Here is a 19,692-nt window from a genome sequence, read left to right on the forward strand (position 1 = left end):
TTTTTTTTTAACAATGCTTACATGTAGAGATCCATGGAGTTCTTTAGACTTGCAGGATTTCAGACATGATGCTGGAGAAGGCAGACTGGGTGCAAAAATCGAGACATTACCTGAGGTTGCATTTTCCTGAGCTTTGGTGTCTTTTGCTTCTAGTGTCACCTTTGATTTGTCTTTGGAGGATCTAATACAAGGGCTTGGAGACACCAGTTCGGTGTTAGTTGAAGGATGAGTGGGAGGCTCTAGTTGGAGAGTGAAATCCCAGCTCCCTAGCCTTGGGTTTGGGCACATTTGAGGCACAACTTATGTCCCAATTTCCTGTGAAAACAGGCTGTGGCTTCCCTCTCCATGACTTGCATGATATCAGATCCAGACTTGTTTCATCCTTTTTCATGTCCTACTTTCCATGAGACCTCACTGATTTTTTTTTTTTTTTTTGAGCACTATGTCTTCATTGCGGAGAAGGCAATGACACCCCACTCCAGTACTCTTGCCTGGAAATCCCATGAACAGAGGAGCCTGGATGCCTGTAGTGCATGGGATAGCTGAAGGTCAGACACGACTGGGCAACTTCACTTTCACTTTTCACTTTCATGCATTGGAGAAGGAAATGGCAACACACTCCACTGTTCTTGCCTGGAGAATCCCAGGGACGGTGGAGCCTGGTGGGCTGTCATCTATGGGGACACACAGAATGTGGGGACACGACCGAAAAGACTTAGGAACAGCATCAGGTTTTCACTGCTGCTCAGTTCAGGTCAGTTCAGTTCAGTCCCTCAGTCGTGTCCTACTCTTTGAGACCCCATGAATCTCAGCACGCCAGGCCTCCCTGTCCATCACCAACTCCTGGAGTTCACTCAGACTCACATCCATCGAGTCATTGATGCCATCCAGCCATCTCATTCTCTGTCATCCCCTTCTCCACCTGCCCCCAATCCCTCCCAGCATCACAGTCTTTCCCAATGAGTCAACTCTTCACATGAGGAACCAAAGTACTGGAGTTTCAGTTATAGCATCATTCCCTCCAAAGAAATCCCAGGGCTGATATCCTTCAAAATGGATTGGTTGGATCTCCTTGCAGTCCAAGGGACTCTCAAGAGTCTTCTCCAACACCACAGTTCAAACGCATCAATTCTTCGGCATTCAGCCTTCTTCACAGTCTAGCTCTCACATCCATACATGACTACTGGAATAATCATAGCCTTGACTAGACAGACCTCAGTCGGCATAGTAATGTCTCTGCTTTTGAATATGCTGTCTAGGTTGGTCATAACCTCTCTTCCAAGGAATAAGTGTCTTTTAATTTCATGGGTGCAGTCACCATCTGCAGTGATTTTGGAGCCCCAAAAGATAAAGTCTCTGACTGTTTCCACTGTTTCCCCATCTGCCGGGAGCCAGCGTGAGGAATCCCACCCATGACAAGGTCATGCAAAGAGGCCTGATGGGCAAGGTGAATCAAGCCTCAGGGTTTCCCCCTGGTATTTCCTGAGGGTGTACCCCCCATAAGAATCCACCTGCCTTATTGTATTGTACTTTTCCACTCTTCTGACACTCTCTGGAAAAAGTTAATTCAGGGTTTCAGTCTCGGCAAAAGAATGTCTCGGCTTAAAACCCCCTCTGATAACTCTCTAGCTTGCCTAACAGGTTCCCCTGAACTTTTTACAGCTTGTGAATTGCTTACCTCCCCCCACCCCCAACCGCAAAAGGCACAAAGCTTAAATCATCTTAAAGATACAGAGCCTTTTCTAAAGAGCTAAAAATCATATTGGTGAAAGGATTTCACTGTTGACTCAATGATTGCTGCCAGGCCTCCATATTCTTTATCTTGTAGAAACCTGGGAGGATGTTAATCAATGTAAATGGGATATGGAAAAAGATATATAGTAGTTTTGATGTTTGCAGCACTAGACTTTTGAGTTAATTACTTTTCTTTTGTTATAAATCACTGTACTCCTTTTACTTGTTATAAATTGCTGTATCTTTGCTATGTAAGAATGTAACTTTATTTAGTGTTTTCTGAGAGTGGCACTGTTAGGTTATCGGAAGACTTAGTGAGGTGTGTAACTACATCAGGGACCTGGGACAGTAGCTCCTGCGCTAAACATTCCATAACCAAATAAGGAGGTCAGTAGCTCCTGCGCTAAACATTCCATACCAAATAAGAAAAATCTATAGGGAAGCAGCATCAGGGGAATGTATGAGCTCAGCTTCGCATGTAACCAATCAGGTAGTGCCAACTATGCCTGTTGCTGGACTAAGGGACAAACTGTATATAAACCGCCATACCTCTTTGTTCGGGGTCCAGCCGCATTCTGCTGTGTCAGAGAGGCTAGGACCCTGGCGCGCCAGAAATAAACTCCCTTTATGCCTTTTGCATTACTTTGGTGGATTTGTTCATTGGGTCGGGTAGGGGACACGGACACGGAGCATAACATTTGGGGGCTCGTCCGGGATCTCCGCCCCACCGGAGGAATAATTCCCCTGGTAAGAGGGAGAAGCCCCGCTGAGAGGCAAAGAGCTCTGAACTCTGAAGCACCGGTGCTAATAGTACAGGCCTAGATTAAGTCCGGGGCCCAGTATTGTACTGGGGAGGCATCTAGGTGTGAGAGACAAGGCAAGCCCAGCGTAAGGCTGAGTCCCCGGTAGCGTACCGGGAAGGCGGCTGGCACTGAGGACGTCCTGACGGTAAGACATTTGCAAATAGAAAAGGGGTCTCTAGTGCTAAAAGAGACTGAATTGGAATCTGTTTGTTGTGTCATTTTTGTGACTCTGTGTGCCGGCACTGTCTGTGTGAGTGTCTTGTTGTCATTGTCTGTGTTCTCTGTACCCATGGGGCAATCTACTTCTACTCCGCTGTCCCTGATGACTGACCATTTTTCTGATTTTAAGTCTAGAGCTCGGAATCTTTCGTTACTAGTAAAGAAGAGCAAACTGGTGACGTTCTGTTCCGCCGAATGGCCCACCTTTGATGTCGGATGGCCACAAGAGGGAACCTTCAATCCCCAGATCATCCAGGCAGTTAAAGAGAGGGTGCTTACTCCTGGTCCTGCTGGGCACCCAGACCAGACTCCCTACATTCTGGTCTGGCAGGATCTAGTGAAGAACCCACCGGAATGGCTTAAACCCTTCGTTCTTGCTTCTCCTAAACCTCCCTGTCCCTCTTCCCCGGCTCCAACCTTACTAAACCCACAGGTGCTAGTCATGAAAGCGTCTGAGAAAACGAAAGAAAACCAGGACGAAAAACGACCCAAGCCGGTGTTCCAGGAATCTTCCTCTCTGTACCCTAATTTGATTGACTTGGAAACCGAACTGTCCCCACCCCCGTACGCGGATCCAAATCCACCTTTGCTTCCACAGGTTCCTCAAGTCTCGTCGGGAGAAGCCCAGAGGAGGGCCGAGCCCTCAGCTCCCCCTAGGGGAGGAGGCCCCGCCCAGGGAACTCGGGGAAGGGCAAGGGAGATGGCTAGCGCAGCGGAGGAGGAAGGCCCGGAATTGCCCTCCTCCACTGTTCATGCGTTTCCGGTCCAGGCGGGGCCAGCCAGAGAGGGTCGGGAACGCACATATCAGTACTGGCCTTTTGCTACTAGTGATTTGCACAATTGGAAAACCCAAACCCCCTCTTTCTCTGAGAAACCTCAAGGTCTTATTGATCTTTTAGAATCTATCCTCTTTACTCACAACCCCACTTGGGATGATTGCCAACAACTGCTACAAGTACTTTTCACTACAGAAGAGCGTGAACGGATCCTGTCAGAAGCCCGGAAAAATGTGCCGGGGGTAGATGGGAGGCCCACAGTACAGCCTCACCTCATTGAAGAGGGGTTCCCCTTGGTGCGACCCAACTGGGACTTCGAACGCGTTGAAGGTAGGGAGCGTCTCCGAGTATACCGTCAGATCCTCATGGCTGGCCTTAGAGCGGCCGCCAGAAAACCAACTAATTTGGCCAAGGTAAATTCGGTGAGGCAAGAGCCAAATGAGAGCCCGGCAGCCTTCCTTGAAAGGATAATGGAAGCTTTTAGACAGTATACCCCCATGGACCCCCAGGCAGATGAGTCTAGGGCAGCAGTCATGCTAGCATTTGTAAATCAGGCAGCCCCCGATATTAGGAGAAAGTTACAAAAGATAGAGAGGCTCGGTGAACAGTCCCTACAAGATTTAGTGAGGGCAGCAGAGAGGGTTTTCAATCATAGAGAGACCCCGGAAGAAAGAGAGGACCGCATTAGAAGGGAAGACAGAGAATTTAGGGCTGAAGAAAACCGTAAAAATCAAAAGGAGCTGGCTCAGATATTTTTCGCTGGGATTGTAAACAAAAATAGATCCCAAAAAGGGAAAAAGCCAGATTCAAAAACTGAGGAGAAACCTGCAAGGCGCAAGCTTGAAAAGAACCAATGTGCATTTTGTAAAGAGTTTGGACATTGGAAAGATAAATGCCCCAAGAAAAACCTAAAAGAGGGGCCAAAAAAAATTCCAAGAACGAGACCCCCCCTCCTGACAGTCATATCCTCTACGCAGGAGAGGATAGTGACTAGGGGGGTCAAGGCTCGACGCCCCTCCCCGAGTCCTGGATAACTATAAATGTGGAGGGGAAACCGGTTGGCTTTATGGTAGACACGGGAGCTCAATACTCAGTCTTAAACCAAAGAGATGGGCCTATGTCTAAGAAAAGTAGCTGGGTACAGGGAGCAACCGGGACTAAGCGATATGGATGGACTACAAAACGGCATGTGAATTTGGGGACCCACCAAGTAACTCATTCCTTTCTGGTGATACCCGAATGCCCAGTGCCCTTGCTGGGAAGAGATTTACTGTCCAAAGTGAATGCCCAAATTCATTTTGGCCATGGACAAGTGTCAGTTTTAGATGGAACCGGGCACCCTCTACAGGTTCTGTCTCTGGCATTGAAGGATGAATACAGACTGTACTTGCCAGAGGCCCCAGCGACAGTAAGTCCTGAAGTACAGCCATGGGTTCAAAGATACCCTCAGGCCTGGGCTGAAACAGCAGGAATGGGATTGGCCAGACAGAGACCCCCTATTGTTGTGGAGTTAAAAGCGGGTGCCACACCAGTGAGGGTACGGCAATATCCCATGAGTCAAGAAGCCCGGCGAGGAATCACTCCTCACATACAACGCCTCACAGACGCTGGGGTCTTAAAGAGATGCCGGTCCCCATGGAACACCCCCCTGCTTCCCATAAAGAAGCCTGGGGGAACTGATTTTAGACCAGTTCAAGACCTGCGAGAGGTCAACAAGCGGGTGAGTGACATCCATCCTACGGTTCCTAACCCTTATACATTGCTAAGCAGTTTGCCACCAAGCTACGTATGGTATACTGTTTTAGATTTAAAAGATGCCTTTTTCAGTCTGCCTCTCGCCCTGGCGTGCCAAGAAATCTTCGCCTTCGAATGGCTAGAAGACGGTGGACAGACTCCTGTGCAGCTGACGTGGACTCGCCTACCACAGGGGTTTAAGAACTCACCCACGTTGTTTAACGAGGCCTTAGATGAAGACCTCCGTGAGTACCGGGTTGAACACCCTACCATTGTTTTATTACAATATGTTGATGACCTTATGCTGGCGGCGACTACAGAAAAAGAGTGCCAGGAGGCAACAGGTGACCTTCTCCAAACCCTTGGGACTTTAGGTTACAGGGCTAGCGCCAAAAAGGCCCAGATCGTCAAGCAAGAGTTTACATACCTTGGTTACAAGATAAAACAGGGCCAGAGGTGGCTAACACAGGCTATGAAAGACACCATCCTTCAGATCCCTGAACCTACCACTCCTAGGCAAGTGAGAGAGTTTCTGGGAACTGTAGGATATTGCCGATTGTGGATCTTGGGGTTTGCAGAAAAAGCCAGGCCCTTATATGAAGGGACCAAAGAAAACAAAAACTGGAAATGGACTGAATCAATGAAAACGGCTTTTCAGGAGCTCAGGCGTGCCTTGCTGGAAGCTCCTGCCCTGGCCCTTCCTGACCCATCTAAGCCGTTCCAATTATTTGTGGATGAAAAGCGAGGGATAGGAAAAGGGTACTAACACAGAAATGGGGACCTTGGAAGCGTCCCATAGCCTACCTTTCAAAGAAATTAGACCCAGTGGCAGCCGGGTGGCCACCTTGCCTCCGAATTATTGCAGCCACCGCGCTTCTAGTTCATGATGCTGATAAGCTGACTTATGGCCAGAAACTCTTGGTTTACACTCCTCATGCTATAGAGAGAGTCCTGAAACAACCTCCGGGCAAATGGATTTCCAATGCCCGCTTAACACACTACCAGGCCTTGCTGCTCGACACCTCCCGGATTCATTTTCAAACACCCTGCACTCTAAACCCAGCTACTCTTTTGCCCAATCCGGAAATAGATAGCCCCCTCCATGATTGTGACGAGATACTAGCCGGAGTAACAGCAGTACGAAAGGACTTAACAGACACGCCACTGGATAACAGTGACCTAATATGGTTCACAGATGGAAGCAGTTATGTTAAAGATGGACAGAGACGGGCGGGAGCCGCAATAGTAGATGACTCTGGACAGACGATATGGGCAGAGACTCTTTCCCCAGACACCTCAGCCCAAAGAGCAGAGTTAATTGCCCTGATTCAGGCATTAGAGAGAGCTAAAGGTAAAAGAATAACTATTTTCACTGACAGTCGCTATGCTTTTGGCACGGTGCACATTCAGGGCCCGATTTATCGGGAACGCGGGTTTTTAACAGCTGAAGGAAAAGAGATCAAAAACTTACCAGAAATCCGTCGACTTCTGGAAGCTGTGCAGTTGCCTCGAGCTGTATCAATAGTACATGTACCTGGACATCAAAAGGGGGACAGCCTCACAGCCCGAGGAAATCGTGCCGCTGATTTGGCGGCTCGGAAGGCGGCTGACAAAGAGTACACCGCTCCAGTGCTGGCAATCGGACTTCCGCCCCCAGGTATGGGAACTTTGCCCCCAACCCCTGAGTATTCGTCCACAGACCTGGCCTGGATCCAGGAATATCCCAACCTCCAACAAGGAAAGGATAAATGGTACCGGGACTCCGATGGCTACTTGATACTTCCTGCTCAGTTGGGACAACAACTGTGTGAACATCTGCACTCATCTACTCATCTGGGAGAGAAAAAGACTCTGCTGCTTTTTCAAACCGCGCGCCTACGATTTCCCCGGCACCAAACAACCGTAAAAAACATAGTACAAGCTTGTAAGGCATGCCAACAGATGAAGCCAGGAAAGAGGCAACACGCAGGACTGAGGTATCGAGGGGAAGGCCCAGGACAGCACTGGGAGATAGATTTTACTGAGGTAAGGCCAGGCAAGTATGGTTACCGCTATTTGCTAGTGTTGGTAGATACCTTCTCAGGGTGGGTAGAGGCTTTTCCTACTAAGGGAGAAACTGCAATGGTAGTGGCTAAAAAGATTTTAGAAGAGATAGTACCCAGGTTTGGCCTGCTGGTGACCGTTGGCTCTGATAATGGCCCTGCTTTTGTGAGCCAAATAATACAGAACCTTGCCCGGGCTCTAGGAACTAAGTGGAAATTACATTGTGAATACAGCCCACAGAGCTCGGGGCAAGTTGAAAGAATGAATCGGACCCTAAAAGAAACTTTAACTAAATTGGTTATGGAGACTGGCGGGGACTGGGTGACTCTCCTTCCCTTCGCCCTTTTTCGCGTGCGTAATACTCCTTATCAGCTCAATTTGACCCCATTTGAAATTCTGTATGGGCGCCACCCTCCCGTATGTCCAAAATTTGAAGGGAAAAAGTTTCCACTTCCCACCTTGGGACAATTCCAGGAGGCTTTGATGGCTTTGGGCAAAGTACATTCTCGCGTCTGGAAACTACTCCGAGAGGTACATGAGGGTCAAGGTGAGGGAATTAGCCCTCACATAACATTGGCCCCGGGGACTGGGTGTGGGTCAAAGGCACCATGCCAGGGCACTAGAACCCAGATGGAAAGGTCCTTATGTTGTTCTTCTTACCACCCCAACTGCCTTGAAGGTCGACGGTATCGGGCCCTGGGTGCATTGCAATCACGTACGCCCAGCTACTTCAGCCGAACAAGAAGACGCGAAAAGACAATGGGAAGCGTCTCTACACCCGTCCAACCCTTTAAAATTGAAGATCCAGCGCCGGCCGCAGGACCGACGAGACTCATCTGGACCGTCATCTGGATGACTGTGTTGCTTTGTCCTGTGACTGCCAGTGTGAACCCCCACCAACCTGTTAAGATCACCTGGACGCTCTGGAACGGACTGACTCGAGAGGTACTCAATTTGACCACCGGAATTCACCCCCCTAATACGTGGTGGCCGGATCTGTATTTCAACCTCAAAGACCTTATAAAGACTACTTGGACAGCGGCCCAGACCAGAAACTTTGGATTCTGGGCATGTCCCGGACACCTGAAGAGACATAATTGGGAGACTTGTGGGGGCTGCAACATTATTTCTGTTGGTCCTGGAGCTGTGTGACCTCCAATGATGGGAGATGGAAATGGGAGGTCGGGAACCGGGACTTAGTCAATTTCTCGTTTGTCCAGCCCTATCGCGGGCCCTGGAACCAAGATTACCAAAACCTGTTCGGAGATTATGTCGGGCGGCAATGGGAACAGCACTGGAGCCCAATTGCTCAGGTGAAAGTAATGTTCAACCAGGAAGCGGCTAAACTGGAGAGGTCTTGGGTCTCCGGGCTATCATGGGGCCTCCAACTCTACGCTGAGTGGTTTGAAGCAAAGCCTGGGGGAATTCTGGTTATTAGTCAGACAATAGAACCGATATTAGTACACAGTATCGGACCTAATAAGGTAGAGAAATTAGGTGCTGTGACCCTATCAACCACACCCCACCCAACTTCGTTGACTTTAACTAAACCTAACAAGGATGAAGCTCTTGCTGAGACAGACCCGTTGTGGAAATTAGTCAAGGCTGCATACACCACCTTAAACCAGACTCATCCTGAGGCAACCAGATCCTGTTGGTTATGTTACAACGTAGCTCCCCCATACTATGAAGCCATAGGCCTCAATGCTTCTTACAGCTTGGTCAACGCCTCAGATCCCTCCCAGTGTCAATGGGGAGACCGCAAGGTAGGACTCACGATGAGGCAGGTATGGGGAAAGGGGCTATGTATAGGCACAGTGCCGTCAGATAAAACCTCCCTATGTGTCAATGTCACAAGATCTGTAAACGGGCCTCTGGCTAGCTGGATGATTCCCCAGATGGGAGGATGGTGGGTATGTTCCAGAACCGGGTTGACCCCTTGTGTACATGAGTCAATTTTTGATCCCAAAGAAGAATTTTGTGTCATGGTAGCAGTAGTACCTAAAATAATATACAGGTCGGAAGAAACTGTGTACGACTATTGGGCCCATAGGTCAACCCTCAATCAGCAAGAAAGAGCATATAGAATTAAAAGAGAACCCCTTACTGCAATTACTATAGCCACTATGTTTGGCTTAGGGATAGCCGGAGCTGGAACTGGAATTACAGCTTTGTCTATGCAAAGTCAAGGATTTAACTCTTTAAGGGCAGCGATAGATGAAGATATCACCCGACTAGAACAGTCTATAAGTCATTTAGAGTCTTCTTTAACTTCCTTGTCTGAAGTAGTTTTGCAAAATAGAAGAGGGCTAGATTTGCTATTTCTACAACAGGGGGGACTTTGTGCCGCCCTGGGAGAGGAATGTTGTTTTTACGCAGACCATACGGGTATAGTTAGAGAATCTATGGCCAAAGTGAGAGAGGGGCTAGCCCAGCGTAAACGAGAGCGGGAGGCCCAACAAGGATGGTTTGAGTCTTGGTTTCAACAATCCCCTTGGCTGACTACTTTAATCTCAACCTTACTAGGACCCTTGATAATCCTTCTAATAATGCTCACGTTCGGTCCCTGCATCATCAACAGACTTGTAGCCTTTGTAAAAGAACGTATTAACACAGTGCAGTTGTTTGTGCTACGGCAACAATATCAAACTATATCACCGGGAACAGAGGAAGATTCCTCTGTATGATCAAAGAACAGGGGGGAATGTTAGGTTATCGGAAGACTTAGTGAGGTGTGTAACTACATCAGGGACCTGGGACAGTAGCTCCTGCGCTAAACATTCCATAACCAAATAAGGAGGTCAGTAGCTCCTGCGCTAAACATTCCATACCAAATAAGAAAAATCTATAGGGAAGCAGCATCAGGGGAATGTATGAGCTCAGCTTCGCATGTAACCAATCAGGTAGTGCCAACTATGCCTGTTGCTGGACTAAGGGACAAACTGTATATAAACCGCCATACCTCTTTGTTCGGGGTCCAGCCGCATTCTGCTGTGTCAGAGAGGCTAGGACCCTGGCGCACCAGAAATAAACTCCCTTTATGCCTTTTGCATTACTTTGGTGGACTTGTTCATTCGGTCGGGTAGGGGACACGGACACGGAGCATAACAGCACCAAACTTTTGGAAAATCAACACAAATAAGTCTTCTGGTTGACAAACCCTTATCAGAAAAAAGGCTGTAAAATGCTAATTGGCCCTTTAACTGGAAGATGATGTAAATCACCTAAGACTTGTGTATACAACTAGGTATGCAGAGAGAAAAGCCTGGTTTTGATAAGAGTCTGGGCTGCTAACACTGCATAATTTTGTATTACCCACTGATCTCTATGTACAATCAAAAAGGTATAAAAGGCCTTTCTAGACAGTAGAGGTCGGGCAAGTCCTAGGATGACTGGTTTACCCACGTCTTACTCCTTTTCTGGATGAATTCCCATCTGGGGCATGGAGGCTCGCCATGTATACATACTTGCCCTTGCTTCTAAGATTCACACGAGAGGAAGCCCAAGGTGAGGTCCCCCCACTATTCAAGAGGACACCGGTGGCATAACATACATGATGCAAGTTCCTTGTCTGGAACTTTATTAGTTCTCCACGTAAACCAAGTTATTCAGCCTCTTTTCTCCACTTAATTTTCCTACTACACTACTTCTTCCTAATCTAATCTTATATTTCTGATTAAATAAATAAATAAGTTTTTCCTCGCCTATGCCATCCCCACTTCGAATTACCCTAGATCCACCAGGGCTGGACCATGTCACCCATTTATTTCCCATAAAGTGTTCAGACTGGATGCCATGATCTTCATTTTCTGAATGTTGAGCTTTAAGCCAAATTTTTCACTCCTCTTTCACTTTCATCAAGAGGCTTTTTAGTTCTTCTTCACTTTCTGCCATAAGAGCAGTGTCACCTGCATATCTGAGGTTATTGATATTTCTTCCGGCCATCTTGATTCTAGCTCGTGTTTCTTCCAGTCCAGCGTTTCTCATGATGTACTCTGCATAGAAGTTAAATAAGCAGGGTGACAATATACAGCCTTGACATACTCCTTTTCCTATTTGGAACCGGTCTGTTGTTCCATGTCCAATTCTAACTGTTGCTTCCTGACCTGCATACAGATTTCTCAAGAGGCAGGTCAGGTGGTCTGGTATTCCCAATTCTCTCAGAATTTTTCGCATTTTATTGTGATTCACACAATCAAAGGCTTTGGCATAGTCAATAGAGCAGAAATAGATGTTTTTCTGGAACTCTCTTGCTTTTTCCATGATCCAGCAGATGTTGGCAATTTGATCTCTGGTTCCTCTGCCTTTTCTGAAACCAGCTTGAACATCAGGAAGTTCGTGGTTCATGTATTGCTGAAGCCTGGCTTGGAGAATTTTGAGAGTTACTTTACTAGAATGTGAGATGAGTGTAGTTGTGTTGTAGTTTGAGCATTCTCTGGCATTGCCTTTCTTTGCGATTGGAATGAAAACTGACTTTTTCCAGTCCTGTGGCCACTGCTGAGTTTTCCAAAGATGCTGGCATATGTAGCGCAACACTTTCACCACATCATCTTTCAGGATTTGAAATAGCTCCACTGGAATTCCATCACCTCCATTAGCTTTGTTCGTAGTGATGCTTTCTAAGGCCCACTTGACTTCACATTCCAGGATGTCTGGCTCTAGATGAGTGAGCACACCATCATGGTTATCCTGGTCATGAAGATTTTTTGTACAGTTCTTCTGTGTATTCTTGCCACGTCTTCTTAATATCTTCTGCTTCTGTTAGGTCCATAAAATTTCTGTCCTTTATTGAGCCCATCTTTGCATGAAATGTTCCCTTGGTATCTCTAATTGTCTTGAAGAGATCTCTAGTCTTTCCCTATCTGTTGTTTTCCTTATTTCTTTGCATTGATCACTGAAGAAGGCTTTCTTATCTCTTCTTGCTATTCTTTGGAACTCTGCATTGAGATGCTTATATCTTTCCTTTCCTCCTTTGCTTTTCACTTGTCTTCTTTTCACAGCTATTTGTATGGGACTTCTCTATTTTCAGCGTGCAGAGTCTACTCTGTAATTGCAGTGCACTGGCTTTTCAGTCCTGTGCTTCTCTTGATGTAAATCACAGGCTCTAATACACCTGGGCTCAGTAGTTGTGGCCCACCGGCTTAGTTGCCCTGGGGCATTTGCAATCTTCACAAACCAGGTCTCAAACGTATATCTTAAGCACTGGGTCAAAAGGGAAAACACTCTGGGAAAAATTTTAAATAAGTCACTTTTACATGAAACTTGGCACCATGCCCTACTTATGAGGACACTGAATTAGGATTGTCCCTGCTTCAAGTAACCTCCTGAGATCAGGACTGATTCATATTCCCATCCCAAAGGTTCCTAAAGGATCTTGAAGCTGTCCTGCCACGTGGCTTTGTTCTTGCTTCAGTTTCTGAATCCCACACTAGAGCACAGTTTCCAGAGGGCAGGGCTGTCACTTGACTCACTTCTAAGTATATGTCAGAAGATATTGTCTCATTCAGACTCTAATGTGAAGACAAGGCTAACACAAAGATCAGTTGTTCTATTATGAGTGTTCCGTTACAGGTTCAATGACCATAATCAAAACTTAAATAACATTGTTTTAAATACAATACAATTTCAATTATCTGTCATATAATGTTAGTGCAGGTCTGTCCACAGAGATGAGGGTCCAACTTCTTTCTTGTCACATCTTCCACCTGTGCTACTTACCTCTGGTCTAACATGTCTGCTCCAGCTCTTGTCATTACATCTGCATTCCAGCTAGTGGGACAGAAAATAATACTTCAATTTGGAAGTGACATATTACCTCTACTCAAATTCTACTGGCCAAAGTATCTTCCAAAGTCATGGCAAACGTGTGAGTGGTGGGCACACAGAAGGGCAGGGGAATGTGAACCTATTTCAGAAAATTCATGACGAGTAACAAGGGCCACCACCCTTTATTCAGGTCTCTGTAATTCATTCTTCTTTGGTTCTCTTCACACAGCTCCCTGCCTGTTTTGGCCTGCAGATATGGATATGGATGAGGTTACAATAGAGGACATGGCCCAGGCTGTGAAAATATGGATAAAACAAGAAAGGAAAGAAGATAAGAAAGTATGAAAATTCAAAATCCAAAGGAAAGCATACTTATAATAAAAATTTTGCATTAATACAGTTTAGGTATAATGATTGATGAATCAATTTATAAAGTAAAAAAAAAAATTAGAGAAATGTAAAATATAATTATATTCACTAAACCCAACAAAATAATAAGGCTATATCATATTAAACACATAGTAGTATCAGGATTAAGTTTGGATGCACATTGAAAATATCTAAAACAACTATAACTTTAGCAAGATAAACTTGATTTTTCTCTCCCACTGAAACAAATCTAGAGGTGAGCCAGCCAAAGCTTGGGTGGTATCCATCTCCTAGGTTACACAATTGTCCAATACAACTGCAGGAGTTCCAGCCATCACAACTAAAATCAGGTTGCAGTTAGGAAGAAAGTAGGAAAGGGAAGAGTCCCATCTCTTAGCTAAATCAGCTCCTTGAAACCAGCCTTCCAAGAAATTCCTCTTACAGATCTGCTTGAATTTCTAAGTCACCAGTCATGACTAAGAGCACGGGTGGGTAGGAAGTGCAGTCCTGTAGCTACTGGGCTCATGGCTATATAACAAACTATTTCCAGTTTTGAAATAGAAGCAGAGAATAGATCATTTTGTAGGTAGATTCTAGTGCCTGCCTTAAAGAACAAATCAAAACAAATAAACAAACAAAAGAATGAAATAGGCTGAACGGCTGGGCACAGTGTGGGAGCCTGGAAAAGGAGCAGCAATGAGAAACAGCTAGATGGATCTGAAGTGTGCTCCAGAAAATAGAGGCAGACTGCTCAGTAGAGATCTTCTAACGACTGAAGTGAGGATTACACATACCACATGACTCAATTTGTTTTGAAAACTACTTTCCCAACTCAGGTCCCTAATCTCTCCCAATTATTCAGTTTCTAAGTACCTTCTCTATGTTACCTCTCATTCTGACCTACCTGTCTCACCTTCCTTATTTCTGTTCACATCACTTCTCCATCTAGTCCCACAGCATTACAAGATCCAGTATTGAGAACTTAGCAACACTTTCTAGAAGTGGGTAGAAACACAATGACTATTTCTATTTTAGTATTTGTTTGTCCTGATCAAGGTCCTTAGAAAAGACTGAAATGGCTAGAATTATGGAGATCACACTTTTCCTCTAAAATCCCAACCAAGAGTGACTTCCTTGGACCCGGAGTGGATGCATTCAATTTCGGATCCACAGGTCTTAACAGAACAGTAAGTCCCTTGTATATGAACAAGTTACATTTGAAAAGGGTGTTCAAAAATCCCAATTTCTTCATAAATCCAGTAAAGTTACTTAGGTCACCAACTAAGACAATTGGCTATATATGACTGTAGTTTAATAGCTTTATAATATTTTTCACACAAATATTATGTAAAAAGCACATACAAACAATAAAAGAATCATTTTTAATGTTGCAGTACCTGGATAGGGCATGGCAACCCACTCCAGTATTCTTGTCTGGAGAATCTCCATGGCAAGAGGAGCCTGGCGGACTGCAGTCCGTATGTTGAAAATTCAGACACAGCTGAGCAAATAAGCACACCTTTAAAAACAGAATCGTAGTACCATCTACATTACCACTGAATTTATGTGTCCTTTCAGACAGCGTAGGCTTGAAATAAAGTCCTGCGCTCTTGTACTCCATACAGTTCTGTACAGCAAAGTACACAAATGCACACCAACTTGTCTTGGATGTACCCACGACAATGTGTGTCAGATCTGTGACCTAACTGATGTGATTGTACATGCAAATGCACTTTTACAAGTTTGAAAGTTTTCAACTTGAACGTTTGTTTGTAACAAACTTGCTACACAGGTTTTCAATGAATGTTTGTAGTGAAGGAACAAGACAGGTAGTAAGGAGCTGCCTGTTCTTTCCCTTTTTGCGTGTATTATGGCCACTCTAAATAGGAATTTCATTGGGTGAGATTGAGGCCTGGTGTATGGGAACATGGCTGCAAGTAACAAAGAACCAGGATCCCTGGAGGTAGGCAAGAGCTGTGGTTGGTTTGAAAGAGCCGAGAGTGTAAAATAGGAGGAAACAAGTTTTCACTGGTTTATGTGAAAGACTCAGCAAAAATCATCCAGCTTTGTGGGTACTGACTGAGTTGTGGTTTAGAGGAGCAGTCCCTGTTGCCCAGGATGAGCAAGAGAGGAGAAGAGAGAGGAGACTGAACCGTGAAAATCAAACATGAATGACCAATATGTCTGTGTATGACAAGTATGTCTAGTATTGACAAGATATATGTCCTGTCAATTTATCTGCTCCCCACTGAGAAGAATTAGAGTTATAAAAGAGGGAAGGTCTACACTTTGCTAGCACCTTCTTCTTCTGTCCAGTGAACATTGATTTCTAATGCCATTTCTTTATAAACAGAGGATGTACTTCATATGATTGAAGGCTTCTAACTTACTGTTCCATATAAACTTTTGGTGCTTTTCTGTGCCCAGGTACATGGGGTTCTGGGGCCTGGCAGGCTCTGTTTCAGCTGCACAGTGCAGTGTATGGGATTTGCTGTCGTCTGGAACCTGGGGTATATCTTCAGTCTGGGTTCACATCTGAGGGGTTAACTCTAGTTGGGTTTAATTCTATCATCTTGCCCTTTATCTTCAGTTTATCCCATTTTTTTTTTTGCATGTCTCTTTTTATCCCTGACTTCTTTGTGACTGAGTAGTTTTTATGATTCCCTTTTATAGACTTTGTCACTTTTTAAAGTAGTTTTAAGATCCATGATATGCTCTTTAACTTGCCAGTCTATCATTATCAAATATGATAATTATTAAATTACTTATTCATTTATCATTTCTTAATTTTTACCGGGTATTAGTGTGGCATGCAGGATGTTCCTTGTGGTAGGGACTCTCTATTTGAGAAGGGCATGCTCAGTAATTGTAGCGTGTAAGCTCTATTTGAGACATGCAGGTTTAGTGGCTCGGTGGCATGTGGGACCTTAGTTCTCTGGCAAAGGAAAAAAAAACTTTGCCATTTGCAAATGCTTTGCATTGCAAAGCAGATCCTTAACCACTGGACCACCAAAGATGTCCCTATATTTATCTTTTAATGCATATTACATGTTTATCCTTTTGGGTACTGTTCATTCCCCTGTAGATCCAAATTTTCACTTGGTTTTAAATTCCTTCTGACTTGAGACTTTTTTAAAAAAAACATTTATTACATGGTCTGTTGGTGGTGATGCAGTCTTATAGTTGTTGTATGTCTGAGAAAGCCTTTTATCTTGTTTCTGATGTGCATTTTTCTTGAGTATAGAATTCTGAGTCCATTTTCTTTCTCTCAGCATTTAAGATGTGGTGCCAGTGTCCTCTAGCTAAAATTGTTTCATTTGCCTAATCTGCTGTCATCCCCATTTTTCTTCTACTGTGTCTGTTTTCTCTTCTGGTTACATTTCTTTGGTTGATTGTCTTAAACCATGAATTAGGATGTGCCTTTATATAGTTGTCATATTTCTTGTCCTTGAATTAATTGAGCTTCTGTGTTAACAGGTTTAAAGCTTTCATCATTCCTGGAAATTTTTCAGCTAGTAATTATGAAGTTCTTTGCTCTATTCTCCTGTCATTCACTTCCTGTGGGTTTCCATTTACATATGTTTTAACACTCTTAAAGTTACTTCACAGGTATCTGATGCACAATTATTTTTTTTTCCCACAGTCTTTGCATTTCTATTTTATATGTCTCTATTTAACACACTCAATATTCTTCAGTTTCATGAATATAAGGATTATTGATGTAGAAGCATTTAAATATCCTTCACTGCTAATTATGTAATACATATTTTACTTGTGTTTTTGTTTTGTTTTGTTTTCTTTTCATATTTCATTTATTTATTTTTATTTTACTTTATGATACTGTATTGGTTTTGCCATACATTGACATGAATCCACCACGTGTGTACATGAGTTCCCAATCCTGAACCCCCCTCCCACCTCTCTCCCTATATTATCTATCTGGGTCATCACAGTGCGTCAGCCCCAAGCATCCTGTACCCTGTATCGAACCTAGACTGACAATTCATTTCTTACATGATAGTAAACATGTTTCAATGCCATTCTCCCACATCATCCCACCCTCTCCCTCTCCCACAGAGTCCAAAAGTCTGTTCTATACATCTGTGTCTCTTTTGCTGTCTTGCATACAGGGTTATCATTACCATCTTTCTAAATTCCATATATATGTGTTAGTATACTGTAATGGGGAGAAGGCAAGGCAACCCACTCCAGTACTCTTGCCTGGAAAATCCCATGGATGGAGGAGCCTGGTAGGCTGCAGTCCATGGGGTCGCTACGAGTCGGGCACGACTGAATGACTTCACTTTCGTTTTTCACTTTCATGCATTGGAGAAGGAAATGGCAACCCACTCCAGTGTTCTTGCCTGGAGAATCCCAGGGACAGGGGAGCCTGGTGGGCTGCCATCTATGGGGTAGCACAGAGTCAGACACGACTGAAGAAACTTAGCAGCATACTGTATTGGTGTTTTTCTTTCTGGCTTACTTCACTCTGTATAATCTGCTCCTGTTTCATCCACCTCATTAGAAAGAATTCAAATGTATTTTTTTTAATGGCTGAGTAATACTCCATTGTAATACTCAAATTGAAGGAAGTAGGGAAACCCGCTAGACCATTCAGGTATGACCTAAATCAAATCCCTTATGATAATACAGCAGAAGTAAGTAATAGGTTTAAGGGCCTAGATCTGATAGATAGAGTGCCTGATGAACTATGGAATGAGGTTCATGACATTGTACAGGAGACAGGGATCAAGATCATCCCCATGGAAAAGAAATGCAAAAAAGCAAAATGGCTGTCTGGGGAGGCCTTACAAATAGCTGTGAAAAGAAAAGGAGAGAAGGAAAGATAATAAGGATCTGAATGCAGAGTTCCAAAGAATAGCAAGAAGAGATAAGAAAGTCTTATTCAGTGATCAATGCAAGGAAATAGAGGAAAACAACAGAATGGGAAAGACTAGAGATCTCTTCAAGAAAATTAGAGATACCAAGGGAACATTTCATGCAAAGACCGGCTCAATAAAGGACAGAAATGGTCTGGACCTAACAGAAGCAGAAGATATTAAGGAGAGGTGGCAAGAATACACAGAAAAACTGTACAAAAAAGATCTTCACAATCCAGATAATCATGATGATGTGATCACTTATCTCGCTCCAGACATCTTGGAATGTGAAGTCAAGTGGGCCTTAGAAAGCATCACTATGAACAAAGCTAGTGGAGGTAATGGAATTCCAGTTGAGCTGTTTCAAATCCTGAAAGATGATGCTGTGAAAGAGCTGAACTCAATATGCCAGCAAATTTGGAAAACTCAGCAGTGGCCACAGGACTGGAAAAGGTCAGTTTTCATTCCAAGTCCAAAGAAAGGCAATGCAAAAGAATGCCCATACTACTGTACAATTGCACTGATCTCACATGCTAGTAAAGTAATGCTCAAAATTCTCAAAGCCAGGCTAGAGCAATACATGAACTGTGAATTTCCTGATGTTCAAGCTGGTTTTAGAAAAGGTAGAGGAACCAGAGATCAAATTGCCAACATCTGCTGGATCATGGAAAAAGCAAGAGAGTTCCAGAAAAACATCTATTTCTGCTCTATTGACTATGCCAAAGCCTTTGACTGCTTGGATCACAATAAACTGTGGAAAATTCTGAAAGAGATGGGAATACCAGACCACCTGACCTGCCTCTTGAGAAATCTGTATGCAGGTCAGGAAGCAACAGTTAAAACTGGACATGGAACAACAGATTGGTTTCAAATAGGAAAAGGAGTATGTGAAGGCTGTTTATTGTCTCCCTGCTTATTTAACTTCTATGCAGAGTACATCATGAGAAACGCTGGACTGAAAGAAACATAAGCTGGAATCAAGATTGCTGGGAGAAATATCAGTCACCTCAGATATGCAGATGACATTACCCTTATGGCAGAAAGTGAAGAGGAACTAGCCTCTTGATGAAAGTGAAAGAGGAGAGCAAAAATGTTGGCTTAAAGCTCAACATTCAGAAAAAGAAGATCATGGCATCCAGTCCCATCACTTCATGGGAAATAGATGGGAAACAGTGGAAACACTGTCAGACTTTGTTTTTTTCGACTCCAGAATCACTGCAGATGCTGACTGCAGCCATGAAATTAAAAGACGCTTACTCCTTGGAAGAAAAGTTATGACCAACCTAGATAGCATATTCAAAAGCAGAGGCATTACTTTGCAGACTAAGGTCCGTCTTGTCAAGGCTATGATTTTTCCTGTGGTCATGT

At 44.3% G+C, this 19,692-nt stretch overlaps 1 protein-coding gene across 1 annotated transcript; it reads left to right on the forward strand.

Annotated features, from left to right (window-relative positions):
• Positions 1 to 2,033: 2,033 nt before the first annotated feature.
• LOC114110084 (uncharacterized) lies at positions 2,034 to 10,364 on the forward strand. Its single transcript, XM_042242653.2, is given in 3 exon segments — positions 2,034 to 4,451; positions 4,493 to 6,024; positions 6,027 to 10,364. Coding segments are annotated over 3 exon segments (5,592 nt in total). The 5' UTR covers positions 2,034 to 2,826; the 3' UTR covers positions 8,462 to 10,364.
• The last annotated feature ends 9,328 nt before the right edge of the window (positions 10,365 to 19,692 follow it).

This window comes from Ovis aries, unplaced genomic scaffold, assembly GCF_016772045.2.
Source record: "Ovis aries strain OAR_USU_Benz2616 breed Rambouillet unplaced genomic scaffold, ARS-UI_Ramb_v3.0 scaffold_87, whole genome shotgun sequence".
In the NCBI taxonomy this organism is placed as follows: Eukaryota; Metazoa; Chordata; class Mammalia; order Artiodactyla; family Bovidae; genus Ovis; species Ovis aries.